The sequence below is a fragment of the Cyberlindnera jadinii genome (genome assembly GCF_001661405.1).
Source record: "Cyberlindnera jadinii NRRL Y-1542 unplaced genomic scaffold CYBJAscaffold_14, whole genome shotgun sequence".
In the NCBI taxonomy this organism is placed as follows: Eukaryota; Fungi; Ascomycota; class Saccharomycetes; order Phaffomycetales; family Wickerhamomycetaceae; genus Williopsis; species Williopsis jadinii.
This window is the reverse complement of record NW_017963665.1, coordinates 143,975-164,753: the sequence shown is the minus strand read 5'-3', so window position 1 is coordinate 164,753 and position 20,779 is coordinate 143,975. Positions and strand designations below refer to the sequence as shown.

Below are 20,779 nucleotides of genomic sequence, written 5' to 3'. Positions count from 1 at the left end.
TCAACAGCAACCCTCCACTCCACAGGAAAGCCCACCTGCTGAACAGCGCTCCACGCCCGCTGGATCACCGCACTCACCGCACTCACCGCACTCACCGCACTCACCGCACTCACCGCGCTCACCGCCCGCAACTCACATGCTCCTCGAATCCTGAAACCACGCCTCCTGGCCCAGACGTGACCCCTCACCACACCAACCAGTGCTGGTTTGCCAGTCCAATGAGAGCGAAACACACGCACGCTGGGCCAGAGCCGCAACCGGCAACCGTTGGCTCCAACACGCTGGTTCCAACACGCTGGTTCCACTCCGGCTGCCGGGAGGGCTGAAGAAGGCAGAAGACCTCCTGCCCTAAAACTTCCCATACCGGTGATAGCCCAAAATGGCTTTGCCCGATAAACAGCCCAACAGATACAGATAAGGCCGAGCTTAGATAGCTCATAAATCCCCCCTTTTCATTGGTCGAGAACAAACTCAGGCGGCTCGTGCTTCGCGACCGCTGCCCTTACCGTTGATAGCAGCCTGGCTCCGGCCTCTCAGCGCTGCGAAAGGGCGAAAATTTTCCTTTGGAACAAAGGGCCCGAACGGTCTTTGCAGCCTAAAAACGCACACTCATCGGTTTGCCGCGCAGGCCTGGGTAGTGCGCGGAAGGGGAAACAGTTCAAAAAGTAACAAAGTGCCAGTTTTGAGTCAGATGGGCACACAGGCACAGGCTTTCCCCTCTTGTTATAAGCACATTGTTTAGGCGTTTCCAACGGGGAGGAGGAGAACAAACCACACAGGGACGTTGTGTGACTGCTGTTTTCTCGTACTGGATACTCAGCTTAGACTGTAAGCGTCTGTTTTGTTGTCCGTTTGAGTGCCATATTGCACCCCTTTAGGAGATCACAAGAGAGAGTATTGTTGAAGAAGTGTTGAAGAGCCGTCGAAGATGGGATTGAATCTACAAGAGGACTTGAGCAAGATCCTTGACTCGTTTCAGTATACGCAGCCCACCGATATGGACCACGCGCTGGCGAAGCTGGTGAAGGACCCGATGACGAGTGAACAGATACACTCGATGTACTCCACAATGGCTTTCAAGTCGATGCCAGAGGCGAAGAGGGTGAAGAACTTTTCCTGGCGGCTGTCGTCGCTGAGCTCTGCGAAGCACATGACCAAAGTGTCGAAGAGAGCTGCTGACCAGAAGAAGCAGGCGCTGAAGAAGAAGGTTGTGGATCAGGTTGTGGGACGGTTAGAGGGTGAGTCGGAGAAGAAGAATAACAGCAAGGTACTGGATACAAATATGGAGGAGTTTGACTACGTGGCACACATCCGTAGAATATCACAGGATGAGTACTACCAGCAACCACAGGTGAGCATTCCAGCGGTTCAGGCGTCGTTTGCCTCTTCGTTCAGCAAGACACAATCGGCAACGTCGAGATTGTCGTCTTCACTGTCAAACATAAAGCTTTTAGAGCAGCAGAGGCAGAGACCGCACGATCAGCGGGATAAGACGATCTCCTGCTCGAACTGCTCCACAACGTCAACACCTCTATGGAGACGCTCCTCGAACGGCGAGGTGCTCTGCAATGCCTGTGGACTGTTTTACAAGCTACATGGGGTTATCAGACCCGTTTCAAACAAGCAGACGCTGGCCAATCAGAAACTACAGCAACTACAGCAACATCAAGCACAACAACAGTCACAGCAACCACAATCCAACATCTTCTCATCGAACGCACTGTCACCATATACAAACTCGACGGTAGCAACACCATACTCCAAAGCTTCCACCAATACACCACATCAGAGTCACTGCATGACGGTGACGAGCAGCGAACTCAGCTCATCTCTACCTGGACTCATGGGTAACAACAAATCTCACTCTGTATCCAGTGTCAGCGAGCCAGACATTGCAATGGATGACTTTTTGGATTTCAACGGCGCAGTCAGTCTGGACCTGGATATGGGGCCTCTGCTTACGGATCCCTCTAACCAACCATGGAACTTGAATTTGAAAAGTCCATCGACGTCTGGCACCCAGATGCCACGCCATGACCTAGATACTACAAACATAGAGGGAACCAAGGACAACTATGACTGGCTGAAGATGGAGTTTTGAAGCCATGCTGTTGTCTAAGTAGACACCATCACATTATTTATGCCGAAACGAGAACACTACCTCGTATACTAATTTAGCTTTTATGAAGGAATGTTAAACAATATTCATTGAAGATGACACATCTGTTGCGAGCCGTAGTGTCCTTCTGTTAGCTTCACTCTGCTGTTTTAGGTGTGTTTTTCCAGTCTTCATTGTTAACACATGCACAATGTGATGGTTATGAAGCCTATACGATAGTTATGATGCATCCATTGTTCCAAAAAGCACAGGACTAACAGCTAATACCATAGTAATCTTTCGAATTCCGTGGATCAGAGACACCTTCAAAAGTTTTGGAAATCGCTCATCTGCTCCTTCCTGCTTCCTTCCCCCCTGGCTGATAAGAGATAGAGAAAGAAAAATCATAGATAACGAATCATGTTGCTTGCACTGACACAAACCATGGTAATTACCGGTCAAGCAATGCACGAACGTTGGGAATGTTAGCCCTTATGGGTAATATCCGAGATCTTACACCATTGGACTCAACATAACTTCCGAATCCAGGTGTAACGTCGCTTAATGACAGATGTAGCAGCACATGTACCTTCGGAGTCTCCGTAAGCGGGTTGGCTGCACTGGAAGGCCAATGCTCAGGAGCAGCAACGTGTAAACAGGGCAAAGAATCGGCTTCCTGAAGGATGGAAGGCAACCATACGTAGCTCCTCTACAATCTACGCCTTTCATCTTGACGGTGGTGTCTGTAAGACGGCTGGCCTCATTACACCTATTCCAGGGTTTGGTTAGCAGTACAGTGTGTTGATATTGGACTTGCTGGGTGAGCAACCAGCACAGCAGCAACAAAATCACCAACCCACCATGAAAGTACACCGTTTCACAGACATCTACGGCGATCAATGTGTATGAAGTCCTCCATTACATAGCACAATGTGAGGCCGATTGGGTCGGTTCAGCTCGGCCGGTTGAGATGGGCCTCGGAACTCTCCGGCTTATCATCGGTAGGGGACACAGTACGTCGTGCTCATACGAGGCGCCTTTTAGTGTTGAAGATGAGGCACTACTAACAACTCTTCGTGACGCGGTATCGCTGTACTAACCCAGCTACAGAGGATGTTCAGGAAGAGAAATAGACCTCCAAGAAGCAATGAGAATGAGAGATGGGAGCTGAATAGATTGCAGTCCGCGGGGACCATCCAGCGTGGGATGGTTGACACTGACTTTGAGCAGGGTTCTGAACCCGTGGTACAGTTAACTACTCATCACTTGACTCCGGCGTTTTTAGAAGGTGATGGACATGTCTTCACGAAACAGAAGGACCCTATCAGTGCGGTGAGGGACCCTCAAGGTGAGCTGGCCTTGGAGGCGAAGCGTGGCTCGCATGTGGTGGCTCTGCAAAGGCAAGAGCGTGAGCGTAAAACCAAGGCGAAGGACGCTACAAGTTTAAGAGGAACAGCCATCGGGAAGACCATTGGGCTGGATCAGCAGGAGAAACAGGAGCAGCGAGTTGAGCAAGAGGAAGTTGCGGCTGAGGAACAACAAAGCTTTGAAAGTATACAGGAGCAAAGAAGGTCTCTTCCAGCGTACTCCTGTAGAGACAGTCTGTTGAAGCTCATAAGAGACAACCAAGTTTGTATCATTATAGGTGAGACAGGTTCTGGTAAGACGACTCAGCTAACGCAGTTCCTCTACGAGGATGGGCTCTCCAAATCCGGTGTGATAGCGTGTACTCAACCACGTCGTGTTGCTGCGATGAGTGTCGCCAAACGTGTTGCTCAAGAGATGGATGTGCGTTTAGGTGATGAGGTTGGTTACTCCATCAGATTTGAAGACGTCACCAACGAAAAGACCAAGATCAAGTACATGACTGAAGGTATCCTGCTGAGGGAAACGCTCGCAGACTCACAGCTGGGAGAATACTCTTGTATAATCATGGATGAGGCTCATGAACGTACTATCAATACTGATGTTCTACTGGGCCTATTCAAGAATTTACTGGCAAAGAGGAATGATCTTAAGCTGATCATAACATCAGCCACCATGAACGCAGATAGGTTTTCCCAGTTCTTTGGAGATGCTCCACAATTCACTATCCCAGGCAGAACGTTCCCAGTGGATATCATGCATTCTAGGTACGCCGTCGAAGATTACGTTGAACAAGCCGTGAAACAGGCATTGACGATACATTTACAGTCTGGACCTGGTGATATACTGATATTCATGACAGGTCAAGAAGATATCGACGTGACTTGTGATTTACTGAAGACCAAGTTGAAGCTACTGGACGATCCTCCACCTCTGGATATCCTTCCTATGTATTCATCTTTACCTGTGGAGCAACAGGTTAAGATATTTAGAAAGGCCTTGCCAGGGCATAGAAAAGTTGTCGTTGCAACAAACATTGCAGAGACCTCCTTGACAGTTGATGGTGTCTCATTTGTGATAGATACTGGGTTTTGTAAGATGAAGGTTTACAACGCAAAACTTGGAATGGAGAGCTTGTTGATCACGCCAGTTGCTCTTGCTAATGCCAACCAAAGATCAGGTAGAGCTGGTCGTACAAGCCATGGCTCCTGCTATAGGCTCTATACTGAGAGAGCTGCACTTCAAGAAATGTATCCACAGCAAATCCCAGAGATTCAACGAACCAACTTGGCCAATACGCTTTTATTGCTCAAGACCTTGGGAATTGATGATCTGATCAAATTCCCCTTCTTAGATCCACCTCCAAGAGAAACCGTGATGAGTTCGTTATATGAGCTATGGTCAATTGGTGCCTTAGACAACTTTGGCAAACTGACTCCACTTGGCTCCCAGATGTCCAAGTTTCCCCTTGTACCGTCATTATCGAAGCTTCTACTCACATCTGCGAAGAAGAGCTGTTCCAAGGAGATGGTCACCATAGTGTCCATGCTCTCTGTTCCTTCCGTGTTTATTCGTCCCAGAGAGCGACAGGATGAGGCTGACAAGGCTCACGAACACTTCTCTGTGCCCGAATCTGACCACTTGACCTTGCTGAACGTATATAACCAATGGCAACAGAAGAAGTTCAGTGATTGGTGGTGCAAGCAAAGGTTTCTGAATCCCAAGTCTCTGAGAAAGGCCAAAGAGATCAAGGAACAGCTGGAGGGGATCATGGAGAAGAACAATCTGCCTGTTGTTTCTAATGGATATGACTGGGACGTTGTTAGAGAGTGTATAGCCTCTGGCTACTTTTACCAGGCTGCAAAGAGAGAAGGGTTGCAGAACTTTGTGAATTTGAGAACAGGAATGAAGTTGGTGCTACACCCAACGTCTGCTCTTTATGGAGCCAATGACCTCCCGGATTATGTGGTCTATCACGAGTTGATGTTGACCTCTAGGGAGTACATCTCGGTGGTTACAGCTGTTGATCCTCTGTGGCTTGCAGAGTATGGCTCAGTGTTCTATTCCATCAGGCAGAAGAAGGGTGAAGAGACTACCCGTAAGAGGGTTATCGAGGAGATACTAGAACGTGATAAGAGGAAATGGGAAGCTGATAAAGAGTTGGAACTCCAGAAGAGCACCAAGAAGAAGAAATCTTCTGTTGTTTCCGTCGGTGTCGCCAAGGGAAGAAGACGGCGTGGATTCTAATCAGAGAGCTGTGAATACATAACTTCCTCGTATTACTGTATGTACAATCACCACGTGAAGAACAAAAGAACAATACACACGGCGATGAGAGTTGCTAGAATCAGTGCATCACGCTTTCTTCTGGTGTTGATCTTCGAGATCAACACGTTAACTCCTGGGATTGTACTTAGCGTATTGGTCAAACGTGTGCCAGCACTTTGTAATGTGGATCTCTGCGCCAATAGGTTGTCCCTTGTTTCGTACGCCCTACTGATCAGATCATCAGCAATGTTGTTCAGGGCATTGGCTCTCTGAGATTCCTCGTTGGTATAGTCCATTTCATCCACAGGCCTGTTCTTACGGTCGTCAATGGACGACTGAACGTTGAACAGCAGATTGATCTTGTTACGCTCAGACAAGATCGTCGACCTGATCTTACCAAACTGGCGCCAATTGTCCTGAAGGATCTCCTTGTGACGTGTGAGCTGTTGAAGCTTCACTGTTGGAAGCGATGGGGTGCTATCGGAGATACGAGACAGTGAGTCGAGAACCTCCTCACTCTAGAGCACACACGTTGTTAGTACACTGATACCATCGCAGTGGCACTTACTCACCTTGTGCAACGTCTGCTCGATCTTCTTCTCCAGCTTAGTCTCCTCACCCGTTGCTTCGCTCGATGTGCTTAGAGCATACGACGAATACTTGGACAACAGCCCAGACGCCTGTGTTTCCAAGGACACGGCCTGTGATCTAACAGAAGCGAAGCTGCTCATCGTTGAACTGAGCACTTGAGATTATGACTACCTTGCAAGCCTGTGGTGAATGTTGTTGTTTGTAGATAATACTATTACGAATTGTATGGTGTGTATTATAACCAGGACGACAGACTTGGGCCCATGCTGTTATTTACTGAGGTGCTGTGTAAATATCAGCATGACTAAATACCCTAACTACGGTTACATCCAGGCAGTTGATACTAGTGGAAGCAGTGGTTGGAGGTATATCGAGGCCCATGAGACGAGAGAGCCGTTCAGAATGAGCTCGTCGGTATCACATGGGTGTATAAATGCCCAATTCGAGCCTCTGAACTCTTCAATTGAGCAGTGCGAGCGTACTGAGGAACAGTCGTACGCCAGCATCCAGCCATCGTCAACTCTTCGACACGTTCTGAAGTAGACCACTGGTGTGAGGTATGACGAATGGTATGTCACCATGATCACGTACTGGAGGTTCTCAGAGACCGTGGTGGTGAATTGGAGCGTTGAAGGTGATCCCGGATGGTGTTTAATGAGTGGGTTCTGTACATTCGGTTGCCTCGATAAGTTGGTGAGGAAACCGGGCAATTGCTCTTCATACGATTCAATTGATATTGCTGGTGCCATCGTTCATTGGTCTAGTGCCATGCTTCCAAGGTCCTGCCTTTGTTGTCGTGGTTCATTGTTGTAGTTCATTGAATTTTCTCATAGTTTTCGTCTCCGTATGTAGTGGAAAATTCCACCCTGTTACTGCCATCCACATGATATAATACTCACTGTACACCGACGCCATTGGAGCCATCTTGTACAATAATGAAGTCCTATCTGGTATTGGGTAAGCTGCTCTAAGCTCTATGCACTACAATGAACTCCTGACACTAACACCGCGTGCAGCTTCTTTAATAGTATCGATATACTGTCTTGATGATGTGGCCTTGTATACAAAGGCAATCACACTACTATCGACTATTCCACAGTTCACCTTTTCAAACCACTCACTAAACTCGAAAACGGTGATAAGCATCCCCATGGACTATGATCCTGAGTGGGAGTCGATGGTGGTGTCGTACAAGGAACAGAACCTCACAGACGTACATAGAGAGGCGTACTCGCTTCTTGAAGAGAGCTCTGCCTTGGGGAACGTCGACGCCTCTTACACGTTGGCTGACATCAACATGTATGGCAACTGGTCCTTCCCACAGAACGCTTCCAATGCGTTAAGATACTACCATGCCGTTGTGGAGGCCGAATCAAACGCAACAGCGTATTATAACCTGGGGTTCATGTATGCTACTGGGCTGTTTGGACAGATGGAACAGAACCAGGCGAAGGCCAACCTGTTCTACAAGTTTGCTTATGAGAACGGTGATTTGAGGGCAGCCATGGCACTGGGCTATAGATATATCAACGGTGTGGGCCTCTCTGTTGATTGGGACCAGGCATTGTTCTATTATCAGCAAGTTGCGAACTCTCTGAAGCAATGGTACGACTCAGGTCCAATTGGTGGACCAGATGTGGATAGCTACAATATACGGATTGCTGACTGGAACGATGGGATCTATGGCAAGGGAGTTGGCGATATTCCGAGCTCACTGACGAGAAGATCGGATCGGTTTGACGATATCATTGATAATAACAACATGAATGACGTTGCTACAGAGGTTGACTTCTTCTACTATAAGGCAATCAACGCATACGAAGGCTCTTACACAAGGAAGAGAAACTTCGAGGAGGCTGCTAAATACTGTAAATTGTGTGTTGAAGAAGGGCTTCCTTTGACAGACATCTTGTCGATACCTGAACAGTTTTACACCTCGAGATGTTTATACCTTCTGGGAAAGATGAACATGCGTGGTGAAGGAATGGCAGTCAATCATACAGAGGCCATACGACTCATGGAGATGACGAGCAAGGTGTACGAGCTCAGTATGTCGTACGCAGCACTGGGACTCATCTACGAGCAAGGAACTCCAGACGTTCGAAACATCACAATGGCTCATGAATACTTTGAAATGTTTGCAAAGAAGGGATCTACAAACAAGTACGAGTACGGTCGTTTCAAATGGTTCCATGGCACCGAGGATGAGAAGAAGAACGCAGCTAAGATCATCGAATCGTCTGCTCTTCACGGCCACTACCCAGCAATGTACTTGTTTTCAGATCTGACCTATGAGACGAAGCAGAAGAAGGATGCTCCTCATGTTGCCTCAGCTCTGAAGTACTACTGCGAGCACTTTGATCCGTTGTTAACCTCTTTGGAATGGGCATTCTTTGAGCTGCTTGAAGGGAGAACCTCAAACGCATTGATAGGCTATGCCATGGCTGCTGAGCAAGGTTTCGAGCAAGCACAAGCATCTGCAGCATACTTACTATACAGTCCACCTTCGATGCTTGAATCACCGCCAATCACGACAAAGGAGCGTAAAGAGATGGCCTTGGCGTATATCAAAAGATCAAGTACTCAGCATAATACGGATTCAGCAGTGTGGCTAGGAGACATGTACTTCAACATTGGCGAGTATGACAATGCCATGGCGTGCTACGAAACTGTGTCCAAAAGATCAAGCCAGGCAACATTCAACATGGGCTGGTTGTATGAGATGGGATTGGGAGTGGATAAGGACTTTCATCTTGCAAAAAGATATTATGATTTGGCCTTGAGTATTGATGCAAAGGCGTATCTACCGGCACAGATGGCTCTTCTGAAACTTCGCATCAAGAGCATCATAGGCAATCTCTGGGGCTCTACAACACTCCCATCTGCTGAGAAAGATATCAGCAACAAGAGAACCTGGAGTGATTGGAAGAACTTGTACTACAAAGTTCGAGGGTCCGGTGATACGCAAGAGGAAGAAGGTGCACCAATTGTTGACGAGGTTGATGACAATGGTGAATTTGTTATCCAAGACGATAACGGATTCTTTGACAACTTTGATTGGGAGTCGTTCTTAGTGCCAGCTATAGCTTTGGTTATCTTCACCACGCTGTTTTGGTTTCAACAACGTCAACTAATGCAACAGGCAAGACGTGGCCAGAGAGCTCAAGGGAATAATCAGGATGGTGAAGGTCAAAATCGAGGATTACAAGTACAGGTACAGTTTGGGTTCGTTGCCATATAAAATCCTTTAGAGATAGCATAGATATGTGGTATGTATCTGTCTAAGGTATCATTCAATGCACGTATCTTAATGTCATGATTATTTGTCTTTTCTGATGTCAAAGTCGTAGCCTCTTGCAACACCACCACGACCTTGTTCAACAACTGCTCCCTCAGGATCAACATCTGTATCGGTGAAATCACTTCCCAAGCCCGACCATGCTCTATTCTGGAGATACTGTGCACTCGTTGATACCGTGCCCTTGATGGCCAATGACTTTGAAAATGCCTTCACCAGTTGTCCTTGGTCCTTGGAGTCCTGTGAAACTGCATCAATCTCCAGATGTTGAATTTGTCTCAGTGGACGAGATGTGCTTATCAATTTACCAGTCACCGGGTTAAACTGAGGAATATCGTCCTCATCATCATCCTTGCTGTCTGGGGAATTTGGTATATCCTCGTCAGAGTTGGTCTCTGCGTCTTGTTCTTCCTTCAATAATTCGTCAAACCCAGTACACCACTGACCAGTCCATGTCACCACTGGATTCAGTGCCATTTCCAGTTCATAAGGTGTTATGATTGGCTTATAAAACTCATTGGACTGATCCAGAATAATGCCACCTTGTCCACAACCCAATATACACCAAAGTTCAATCGACTCGAAGTTTGCCAATTTGGCAACGTTTGGCTTACCAACGACAAACATGTAATGCTTCTTCCCTGCCTCTCGTATCTTGTTGGAGACTGTCTTTATGACTTCATTGGTATTTCTCAAAGATAGCGTATTGACGAGAATTCCAATAGTTCCAGCAGCTCTGGCCATCTGCATGTATCTATACCTTTTCATCAATGAAGGGAATGGGCCAGAGTTTGTAGAGTTATCCATAGGTTCGTAGGTGGTCATCTCTGAGAATTTGGTACTTAAAAAGAGCAGATGTGGAGGTTGAGGTGTTGTAATATGAAACAACTTGAACTCGCTCAGGTCATCTTCTTGCAACTCTTCAAGTCCTTTAATCACACGGTTGGAGAATTTGAAAACTTCTTTATGTGAAGAGCTCTCAAAGCCCACAATCTTTGCATTGTTTGCCAGCTCCAAGTCAATATCAGTATACGCGATGTTCGCAAAGAAAGGTGTGAGGGCATTGAACAGCTCGTGTAGATGACGTGTATAAGGGGCATCAGCCATCAATATGACCTTATCTTCGGTCGAATATGTCTCTTTGAACTTTTCAACAACTCTATCAAGCTCCAGGTACGGCTTGCCAAAGACATACACAGCTTGGAGCTTCTGGATGGTGTTCAAACAGGCATCACCAAAATGCACCACAATGTCTGACCCAACATGGCCTGCTGCGACTTCATCTATACAGCATGATGAATAAGCAGTATCTGCAAGTATCCAAACCTGTTGTTTGACGTCTTTCTCACCCTCAATATCGTCAGAGCACTTGCAATTCAAGCACGTCTTCTTACAGTCATCCTTCTCTTTATGCTTGTGACTGTCATTATGATCCACAGCCTCTATGACAACCGTTGATTCAACATCATCGCCATGATTATCGTTCTCTTCAAGTGTCTTTTGTATCAATTGGACCACGATAGCAGAGTCAGCAACGAGAGCATCAGGAAACTGAAGAGTAATCTTCTTGAACCTCTTCTTCCCATGGTGTTTCTGTTTGAGATATTCACAAAGCTCTGGGATGCTATAGTATTCGTTCAATTTCCCGGTGAGGTCACCATGGGCTTCCCAGCCAGGACCTAGGTATGGTCTTTCATGCTTTGATTCTTCATATCTTTGGAATGTAACATCATCTTGGTACGTGGATAACGATGGGGCAACGATATCTGTCATGTTAAGTAGGGGTTCCACAAAACAAGTCTCTATATATAGTACAAAACTTAGAGCATCTGGTATACATATGAAAGAATTAGTCTCGATTTTACATATGTAAATTTTTTTGCTCATCTTTCACCAAAATTACCGGATTGGGAAGTCTACCGTATTCGGTAGTCGAGGTGGTGTGCGGATGTATCATGCCACAGTTCACCTCCCCCCTCCCCCAATGTTAGTGCTTAGACATAATTTTGACTGTTCTGTTGATCCAGAAGAGCCTGCTTTGGCGTGAGGTAGTAGTCATAGTAGATGCACATCATGAGCAGCACACCTTGTAAGGAGGCCGCTGCCAAATACGGTAGCCAACTACTCCAATTGGAGCCTGGTTTCATGATGAGCGTTGTGGTCCACAAGAACCCTCCGGGGGTTTGGATCAGCATCATTGCTATACTCAGCGCACCGGAATGCTTGAGGTGATACGTTTCCACGAGCTGTGGAATGTACTGTATGAATGTGATCACCGTTGATAATACGCCCAGGATCTGCGCAAAGAGTAAAACGTGAGCAGCGCTGAATGTAAAACACGCAACGATAACCAGTATCGTCACAGTGGCGATATACAGGAGTATTCTTCTCCATGCTTCGACAACCTGTTCGTACTCAGTGTTGTCCGGGGTGTTGGTGTAGATGACACACAGCAACGGGATGAACAGGGTGGAAATTGCCTGCAAACCAACCTGTATTAGACTCACCTGTGAATTGACACATTCGAACCCGGTGAGCTCAGAACAGCAGGGCAGCGAGAGAGAGGAAAGCAGCACAAGATTAGACATCGCAGAGAATCCTGCAACGGATATGAGGAATAGGAACGTCGGTGACAGCCCAACAGAGGTGCGCGTCTGCACTATCTTCACGTATTGCGGTACATACGATATCACGATACCAACGGCAATCACCAGAGACGCAACGAAATTGGTCACGTTGGGCTCTCTGTAGACATCGCACACTTCAAACACAGCCATTGTTGACTCTGCTCGTGTATTGAAACCCGGAGAGTGTAACCTGATACCCAAACACACAAGAAACAGCAACAAAGAATACTCAGCTGTGTCCAAAGATACTCAAACCGTAAACAAATAGCCATATCAGAGAAGAAAAGTGTATAGAGTGGAATATCAACAAAGGGGCCCGCGGGGCCGGCGGTCGTGTGCGTGTACCGGTTTGTCGTGTGAAGAAGCTTCGCGAACACGTTTGGTACGGAAGCTGTCCCGAGTCACAAGATGATGGGCGACTTTGACTTCATCCGGACATCCCATCGCGATGAGCTGACTCGGGACTGAACCTTATGCGAGAAAAAGTGAAATTTATACGGAGATGCCAAACATAGTGAAAAAAAAAATTTATGTGAAAGCAGTTTCAGGGAAGAAAAGCCAGTGAGAAAAAACGGTTTATAAGGAAACTGATCGCTGCTCCAGGCTTTGTTGTACCTCCACCTCATCAGTTTGTTAACAATGATTCGTTACTCACAGCTGGTGTCGCAGCTCAAGAGACAGAACAGGCTCTATACAACGCTTTCAGGCCTTAAGCTGTCGAAGAAGTTGAGATCGGACGCTTATGACAAGGTGCAAAAGATCAAGTTGGAATATCCAAAGTTCCAGCCAAAGCTGAAGATCCTACAGATAGGTGCGAGACCAGACTCCTCCACCTATGTCAAGATGAAGCTGAAAGCGTCGAAGGAATCCGGTGTTGACTGTGACATTGAAAAGTTTGATGACTCCATCACTGAGTTTGAGCTCTTGAACAAGATTGAAGAGATCAATCAAGACGATTCCATCCATGGTCTGTTGATCCAATTGCCTCTTCCTCCACACTTGGATGAGACAAAAATCACTAATGCTGTCGATGTCAAGAAAGACGTTGATGGCTTTGGACGTTACAATATTGGTGAGCTGTCCAAGAAAGGTGGTGAGCCACAATTTATACCATGCACACCAAACGGTTGTATCAAGCTGCTTGAAGAGGCTGGTGTTGAGATTAGCGGTAAGAAAGCTGTCGTGTTGGGTAGATCAGATATCGTTGGTATTCCAGTGGCCACCTTACTCCAAAAGAGAAACGCTACTGTCACTGTCTGTCACTCCAGAACAGAGAACTTGGAAGACATTGTCAAAACCGCAGACATCGTCATAGCTGCCATTGGGAAGCCAAACTATGTCAAGGGTGAATGGTTAAAGCAAGGTGCGGTTCTCATTGACGTTGGTATCAACTACATCCCAGATGCTTCAAAGAAATCAGGTCAAAAATTGGTTGGTGATGCTGATTTTGAATCTTGTAAGGATAAGACATCTTTCATCACCCCAGTTCCAGGTGGTGTTGGTCCAATGACTGTTGCTATGCTGGTTGAAAACGTGCTGCTGGCTGCTGAGAGACAACTGGAAGAGTCTCACGCTTCACCAGTCTTCTCGACATTGCCTTTGAAGTTACAGACACCTGTTCCTTCAGACATTGCTATTTCCAGAGCTCAAACTCCAAAACAGATTAAAGATGTTGCAAAAGAATTGAAATTGAAAGAGAGTGAATTGGAGCTCTTTGGTCATTTCAAGGCTAAAGTCAGTCTGGATGCCTATGAACGTTTGAAAGACCGTGAAAATGCCAACTACGTCCTCGTGGCTGGTATTACTCCAACACCTTTGGGTGAAGGAAAGTCAACAACAACAATGGGGTTGGCACAGGCTTTGTCTGCTCACCTGAAAGTGCCAGCCATTGCCAATGTCAGACAACCATCTATGGGTCCAACGTTTGGTGTTAAAGGTGGTGCTGCCGGTGGTGGTTACGCTCAGGTCATTCCAATGGATGAATTCAACATGCATTTGACAGGTGATATCCATGCTATCGGCGCAGCTAACAACTTGCTTGCTGCAGCAATTGACACCAGAATCTTCCACGAGTTGACTCAAAAGAAAGACGAAACCTTTTACAAGAGATTGGTTCCTGTGAAGAAAGGTTCCAGATCATTCACCAAGTCCATGCTGAAGAGATTGCAAAAATTGGGCATCAACAAGACCAACCCAGATGATCTTACACCTGAAGAAGTTAAGAAGTTTGCCAGATTGAATATCAACCCAGATACAATCACCATTAAGCGTGTTGTCGATGTCAATGATAGATTCCTTCGTCAAGTTACCATTGGTGAAGCTCCAACTGAAAAGGGATTCACACGTAAGACTGGATTCGATATCACTGTTGCCTCTGAACTCATGGCTATTCTGGCCTTGTCTCAGGACCTCCATGATCTCCAGAGACGTGTTGGTAACATTGTTATTGGTGCCAACTACGAGAATGAACCAATCACCGTGGATGATTTGGGCGCAGCAGGTGCAATCACTGCACTTTTGAAGGATGCTGTTAAGCCAACATTGATGCAAACGTTAGAAGGTTCTCCAGTGCTCATCCATGCTGGTCCATTTGCCAACATTTCTATTGGTGCATCCTCTGTCGTTGCTGATAAGCTTGGCCTCAAGCTGTTGGGCTCTTCATCGCCTTCCCAAGAGAAAGGTTTCGTTGTTACTGAAGCCGGTTTCGACTTCACCATGGGTGGTGAAAGATTCTTGGACATCAAATGTCGTGCCTCTGGCCTTGTACCAAACGCTGTTGTGCTTGTTGCAACTGTGAGAGCTCTCAAGCTACACGGTGGTGCTCCAAACGTCAAACCAGGCCAGGGTTTACCAGAAGAGTACACGAAGGAGAACCTGGATCTCGTTGCCAAGGGTGTTGCCAACTTGGCTAAGCAGATTCAAAACGTTAGACAGTTTGGCTTGCAAGTTGTTGTTGCACTCAACCAGTTCAAAGATGATACTCCTGCTGAGATCGAACTTGTGAAGAGACTGGCCAAGGAAGCTGGTGCGTTTGACGCTGTTGAATCAAACCACTGGGCTGAAGGTGGTGCTGGTTCAGTGAAACTGGCACAAGCGGTGATCAACGCTTCAAAGAACTCCAAGCCTGAAGAATTCAAGTTCCTCTATGACGTTGACTCTTCAGTTGAGGATAAATTGAACACCATCGTCACCAAGATGTACAATGGTAAGGGTATCAACATCTCTGAACAAGCTGCAAAGAAGATTGCTGCTTATAAAGAGCAAGGGTTCGGTAACTTACCTATCTGTGTTGCAAAGACACAGTACTCCTTATCCCATGATGCGAACTTGAAAGGTGTTCCATCAGGGTTTGAATTCCCAATTAGAGATGTTAGAGCATCCATCGGTGCTGGTTACTTGTATGCCTTGGCTGATGAGATCCAAACCATCCCAGGTTTGCCAACACATGCAGGCTATATGAATGTTGAGGTGAGCGAAGATGGTGAGATTGAAGGTCTTTTCTAGACATTGAGGAGATGGCATAGAGTTTATATTAATATACATAGGTTGATCAGTATTGGATTGCATCGTTTTGAATGGTTTATCTTTGTAGATTTCAGGTAGAATAAATAGTGTTTTTGAAATATATAAATAAATACATCAGGAATAAATAAGTGTAGATTCAGAATCCCTTGAGGAACTTCTTCATGAAGGCGCCTTCGCCAACTTGAGGAACATAGTTGGTCTCACCTTCTTGTTCAAAGTACTTGTAAACATGTGGCTGCTGTTTCCAGAAGTTAACCAGTTCCTGGAACTCCATACGACCTTTGGCATAGACTATGTTGTTGATGGACAAATCCTTCTCAAATCTATAACGCTCGAACTCTTGTCTGATCTTTGTTCTAACACTGGCCACTGGCATGTCAAGCTCATACAACTCAATGAAAGATGGCGCTTCACGCAGGTAATCCCTGTACAGCTTGAGAACTCTCTTACGGAGATCAGCTGATGTGAGTGATCTACGTGTGGTCTCGGCAAATGCTGTTGGAAGAGTTGGCATTGTTCGGTGTTCACTGATCTGATTTGTTTTCTTTGTTGATGATGAAGACAAAAGAGACCCCCCTGAAGTAAAATTTCATGGATGTTGATGTTGAAATCCGGTGTGAGTGTTTCCCCGGAATTTGACGAGTATGAAGATGAAGTGTTTCCCGAACCGTTTATTTGGTCACCGTGGCTACCAGCGTAAGAGGCATAATCAAAGCAAGATAGTTTCATTTCATATGTACTTTTTATTAGCCATATGGATAAATATGTACAGGATATGTGTCTGGGAATGATCATGAGAAGAAGTATTGTGACTTTCTCAATTCTTGGACGTCAAACTCGCCCTTTGGAGGAATCTCAGGCAGCCTCAATGGAGCCAATACCTTGATGTGTCTGGCCTTTGATTCAGATTCATCAAGAGCATCCATAGCTTCGATTTCAATCTCTTTCTTCTTCTTACCACGAGTTTTACGCTCTGGCATCAGAGAATCGACATCGATGCCTTCGAGTAAGCTCACGGTAGTGACTTCGTTCAATCCTCTCTTTTGATCCTCAGGGTTTTCACTGTTCAGTAACAGTTGTCTCTTTCTTTCCAGGTAAATCTCATCACCGAGAGTAACACGTCTCCCCAACTGTTTGGAAACGTTGTGTCTATGTTGTAAGATCATCTTAGCTGCTGCAGAATCTCTTGGAATCTTCACCAGTCTCAAAAAACCCTTGTATCTCTCATCGAATTCGTCTTTCAAGCGTGCAATCAAGTCAACTTCATGCAACTTGATAAACTCATCTCTTAGGCATCTGTTCATAGTATCAACATCACAAGCATGTGTCCAGTAAGAATCGTGAACCGCAGCAAAAGCCAGGTTTTCTTTTGAGCAGGCAATAGCACTAAGCAGCATATGTGTGGCATCAAGAGAATGGATGAAGTTTGGAGGGAATGCAGCAACTTGCTTTCTAGCATCCACTGGATTCATCGCAAATGGATCCTTGATATAGATCGTCTGCAAATTAGTAGCAATTTGACGACGCTCAACAGAGCGATATGGTTGAACAATTGGTAAGTTCAACGGCGTAGTCCAAATGGTTGAAGCCATATGTGGTGGTTTCTCACCAGAACGAATGACCTCATCAGCATCCATATCAATACGAACAGAATGAGAAATCATCTTTGCACAGAGGGCGAGCCAATCTTGAATTAAATGTGCACCTTCGAATAATTCTCTAATACAGGCAAAAACGTGTTTGGTCAGATACAAGGAATACTTGTACGTGTCCTCACCTGGGAAAACATCAGCAAGTTGCTTATCAATCTGAGCAGTTGCACCAATATATGTCACACCATAAACATTTGTCATCACTGTCTGCTTAACAACTTTACGTTTTATTTTATCCTTCAAAACTATGGCCAACTCGTCACCTTCAAGGGCAAGTTTATCCAATCTCTCCTTTACCAAGTTTGCAACAAATGTGTAGACATCCTGTGGTCTTTCAGCCGGTGTTAGGTTGACTTGTCTAGCACCCTCAACATCACCACCCAATGCTGCATAATGTTGTAAACCGTTACATGTACCATCTTGGTGAACTGGTTGATGTGATACGTATTTTGTTGGATCAGGCAACTTTAATGCATCAGCAAGCTCAAAGATTGTTGCCAACGCTTGCCATGGTTTATCAGCTTTCGTCCACCAGTCCTGGAACCCTAGAGGATCTGCAGCGGTTTTCATGATGTTATCAACATTCTCCTCTGCGTATTGAACACGTTCATGTAATGGTGCCTTATCAATACCGAACAAATTGGACAAGTGCACCTTAAGCCATTTCAAACCATCTTCACCCAGTTCCTTACCTTCCCAGAAAATCAACAAACCTCTTGACAAGTCATTACCGAGATGATTGAAATTGGGAGATAGCGGGTAGGCACGTCCTCTGAAATCCAAGTTATGAGGGAAATACATTTTCTCACCCAAGAATGCCCTAGCAATTTCAAGTTTATAATTTGCATCACAACGGGTTGATCTATTATTGTTAAATTCATTCTGTGCTTTTTTCACCTCCGCCTTCCAGGAATTGATAACGCCTGGCTCTGTATGTTTCGACTGAGGCTGTGGAGGTAGCTCGATCTTATCTTGTAATTTTGGAATATCAAGAAATTCTTCACCGGTATTCCAGACTTGGGACATAACATTGAACACACGTTCATTGACAGTCCATGCAGTTGATCCTAAGACGTTTAAACCTTCATAAACTTTACCAATCTTATCAGAAGATGCCTTCAGATATGCCGTTTGTTCAGGTGCATCTTTAGTTCTAATAACAAATCCCTGGGAGTATAGATAACCACCATTGTTCCAAGCAGTCCAAGGACGTGGTTGCACAAGCATAGGTAGCAGTTGAGGTTGAACAGCACCATTCAACTTATCGCCAGAGAGTTGTGTCGCAATGGTCTTGTGCAACTTCAAGATTCCTAGCTTCACATTACCTTGGTATTGATAACTGTGATAGAAAGCTGGTGCCTCACCTTTCACTCTTTTCTTTGTTACCGGATCGACACCTTCAACTTGAACTTTGGCAACATGCATCAACATGGATATCAATAGCGATCCCATCTTAGCCTTTGCATCACTTGGCCAGCTCATTTTCCATTCAGAAAGCTTTTCAGATTTGAAATGAGAGAGTGATTTTGCATACATTTTCAAATCACGAGGAGATTTGAGGTCCTTGAAGACCACTTTCTCTGATTTTTTCAACTGTTCAGATCTGAATTCCAACTCTAGCGCAGTGGACACTGCCATGACAGCAGACGTGATTCTCATACCTTCTGCAACACCACCTGTTGAGTTCATTTTGAGCAATTCCAAAATCGTAATAGCAGCAATTTTGTTTGCTGGAAGAAGGGCAAAGAATTGAGCATAATGTGTTCTGTCTTTCAATTTAGCCTTCAAATCCTTTGAAATGGTATCCAGTTTGTTGATTTTATTGCAAACGTTGATTTCCTCCTGAATTAAAGGTCTCAACTCTTCTGACCATTTCCACAATGTGGCATTTAGTGTCTTGGAGAAATTGAGTGTACCTTGTGCTTTTAACTCCTCATAGTCATGTCTCCATCTTTCCTGCGCAGCAACAACAGCATTATTCTCAAGTTGTCTCTGTCTATCCTGGTTGAAGTCATCCAAAGCAGCTTCAAACTTTACTTGCATATCAGGTGGCAACGACTTGTAGATTTTGAAAAAGTTGATGTCAGATGAGCTACCAGATGTAAAGAAGTTCAACTTGTCGGTAAGTTCTGAATCAAGGTTCTTGATGAACTCAGCATTCAGCTCAGGTCCCATCGCAAGTAGTGTACGTCTAATGGCTTTCATACCAAAAGTGTCAACAGCTTTCAAGTCTGTAGCTGACTTTTCAAGGGTTGGTGGTAATTCTTCGTTGGACTCATTTGCTAGAATTTCGTTACTTTCGTGATCTTGCTCGACTTGTTCAACCATGGTTCTATATTCTTCTGGGATTAATGAAATGCTATATTTGTATTCTGTGATGAGTCTAGTCAAGTTTTTCAATCCAAATATATCAATGTAGGAGAATACGTCTCTAAGTCTCCCATGCGACGCTTCATATCTTGCCAATAGCCTTGTAGGGTCTTCGTTGGAATCAAGTGCTTTATTCACAAGTATAGCGTACGTCTTCGCATTGCCATGGGCATTGTATTTCTCGGGCCAACTTTTCAGAGTGGTTTCCAAGGCTTCCAGAGAGACCGTATCTGCATACTTCTTCAAGAACTTATTCAGATCATCGACGATCTGCAAGTTGTCCTGTCTCGTTAGAGGTTGGAGTATGGCCAACAGCGACTCTGCTCTTTCAAAATTTCTTGCCTCAAGCGAAACATCCAACAACGACCAGAGGCGGCTAATACTATCAGCGTTCTGTTGGCGTGGAACGCCATCTCTTGTAGATGACCATGTGTTTCCCAGAAGCTTGGAGTTTCGGTCCTCAGACTTCAACGACGACTGGCCAAGCTGCTTCAGTGAGATATGTCTGAGCTCCTCAATAGCAGCATTCGAAGGTGAAACCTGAGTCGTAAGACCGGCATTCCATCTCTGTACGCTTCTCTGAACAACAGATACTGGACGTCTCCTATTCCTCAAAGCTCTCAGCATGATTCCAGTCCGCTTTACAAAAAGAACCTGAGACTAAACAACCGATAATACAAAACAACAGCTGAAAAGAACAAACCCCCCAACAAGCACAGTTCGTCAAACAAAGAAATGTGTCAAAAGATGATTGAAAGAAGCTCAGCGGGAAGTGAAAAAAAATGCACACAAACAAAACCACAAAGAATTTTCGGGGTGTTTGGGTGTGTGAGTTTTTTTTTTTTTCTTTTTTGCCATTTTTTTTCGTTCTGCAAGACCTCATCGCCTACGGTACGCACAGCATAATATTTCCTGTTACGGGAATTCCCTAATTCGGTGATTTTATCTGTTTTCATTTATTCACTTTTGTGTATTTGTATTTTTT

General features: G+C 45.4%; 9 protein-coding genes across 9 annotated transcripts; 4 read left to right on the top strand and 5 right to left on the bottom strand.

Annotated features, from left to right (window-relative positions):
• Window positions 1-928: 928 nt before the first annotated feature.
• Window positions 929-2,101, top strand: CYBJADRAFT_164076 (uncharacterized protein; the record flags this gene model as incomplete). The annotated part of the gene is made up of 1 exon (XM_020213826.1): window positions 929-2,101. One exon carries the CDS (start codon window positions 929-931, stop codon window positions 2,099-2,101), a length of 1,173 nt encoding a protein of 390 aa, XP_020068813.1.
• A 1,128-nt stretch (window positions 2,102-3,229) lies between these two features.
• On the top strand, window positions 3,230-5,695 carry PRP16 (DEAH-box RNA helicase PRP16; the record flags this gene model as incomplete). The annotated part of the gene is made up of 1 exon (XM_020212258.1): window positions 3,230-5,695. A coding segment is annotated over one exon (2,466 nt), but the record flags the coding sequence as incomplete, so codon positions are not given.
• Window positions 5,696-5,757: 62 nt separating this feature from the next.
• On the bottom strand, window positions 5,758-6,462 carry GOS1 (Gos1p; the record flags this gene model as incomplete). Its single annotated transcript, XM_020216619.1, has 2 exons — window positions 5,758-6,249; window positions 6,304-6,462. 2 exons carry the CDS (start codon window positions 6,460-6,462, stop codon window positions 5,758-5,760), a joined length of 651 nt encoding a protein of 216 aa, XP_020068811.1.
• A 795-nt stretch (window positions 6,463-7,257) lies between these two features.
• On the top strand, window positions 7,258-9,563 carry HRD3 (ubiquitin ligase complex subunit HRD3; the record flags this gene model as incomplete). The annotated part of the gene is made up of 2 exons (XM_020216618.1): window positions 7,258-7,279; window positions 7,339-9,563. 2 exons carry the CDS (start codon window positions 7,258-7,260, stop codon window positions 9,561-9,563), a joined length of 2,247 nt encoding a protein of 748 aa, XP_020068810.1.
• DPH2 (2-(3-amino-3-carboxypropyl)histidine synthase) lies at window positions 9,317-11,426 on the bottom strand. The gene has a single exon (XM_020215654.1). It carries the CDS (start codon window positions 11,391-11,393, stop codon window positions 9,642-9,644), a length of 1,752 nt encoding a protein of 583 aa, XP_020068809.1. The 5' UTR covers window positions 11,394-11,426; the 3' UTR covers window positions 9,317-9,641.
• Window positions 11,427-11,462: 36 nt separating this feature from the next.
• Window positions 11,463-12,492, bottom strand: CYBJADRAFT_169127 (PQ-loop repeat-containing protein). Its single transcript, XM_020215653.1, has one exon. It carries the CDS (start codon window positions 12,395-12,397, stop codon window positions 11,615-11,617), a length of 783 nt encoding a protein of 260 aa, XP_020068808.1. The 5' UTR covers window positions 12,398-12,492; the 3' UTR covers window positions 11,463-11,614.
• Window positions 12,493-12,763: 271 nt separating this feature from the next.
• CYBJADRAFT_191659 (C-1-tetrahydrofolate synthase) lies at window positions 12,764-16,237 on the top strand. The gene has a single exon (XM_020217409.1). It carries the CDS (start codon window positions 12,887-12,889, stop codon window positions 15,749-15,751), a length of 2,865 nt encoding a protein of 954 aa, XP_020068807.1. The 5' UTR covers window positions 12,764-12,886; the 3' UTR covers window positions 15,752-16,237.
• Window positions 15,678-16,286, bottom strand: CYBJADRAFT_142713 (NADH dehydrogenase [ubiquinone] 1 alpha subcomplex subunit 6; the record flags this gene model as incomplete). Its single annotated transcript, XM_020213194.1, has 1 exon — window positions 15,678-16,286. One exon carries the CDS (start codon window positions 16,284-16,286, stop codon window positions 15,909-15,911), a length of 378 nt encoding a protein of 125 aa, XP_020068806.1. The 3' UTR covers window positions 15,678-15,908.
• A 277-nt stretch (window positions 16,287-16,563) lies between these two features.
• Window positions 16,564-19,752, bottom strand: RPO41 (DNA-directed RNA polymerase; the record flags this gene model as incomplete). The annotated part of the gene is made up of 2 exons (XM_020212953.1): window positions 16,564-16,713; window positions 16,765-19,752. 2 exons carry the CDS (start codon window positions 19,750-19,752, stop codon window positions 16,564-16,566), a joined length of 3,138 nt encoding a protein of 1,045 aa, XP_020068805.1.
• Window positions 19,753-20,779: the final 1,027 nt, after the last annotated feature.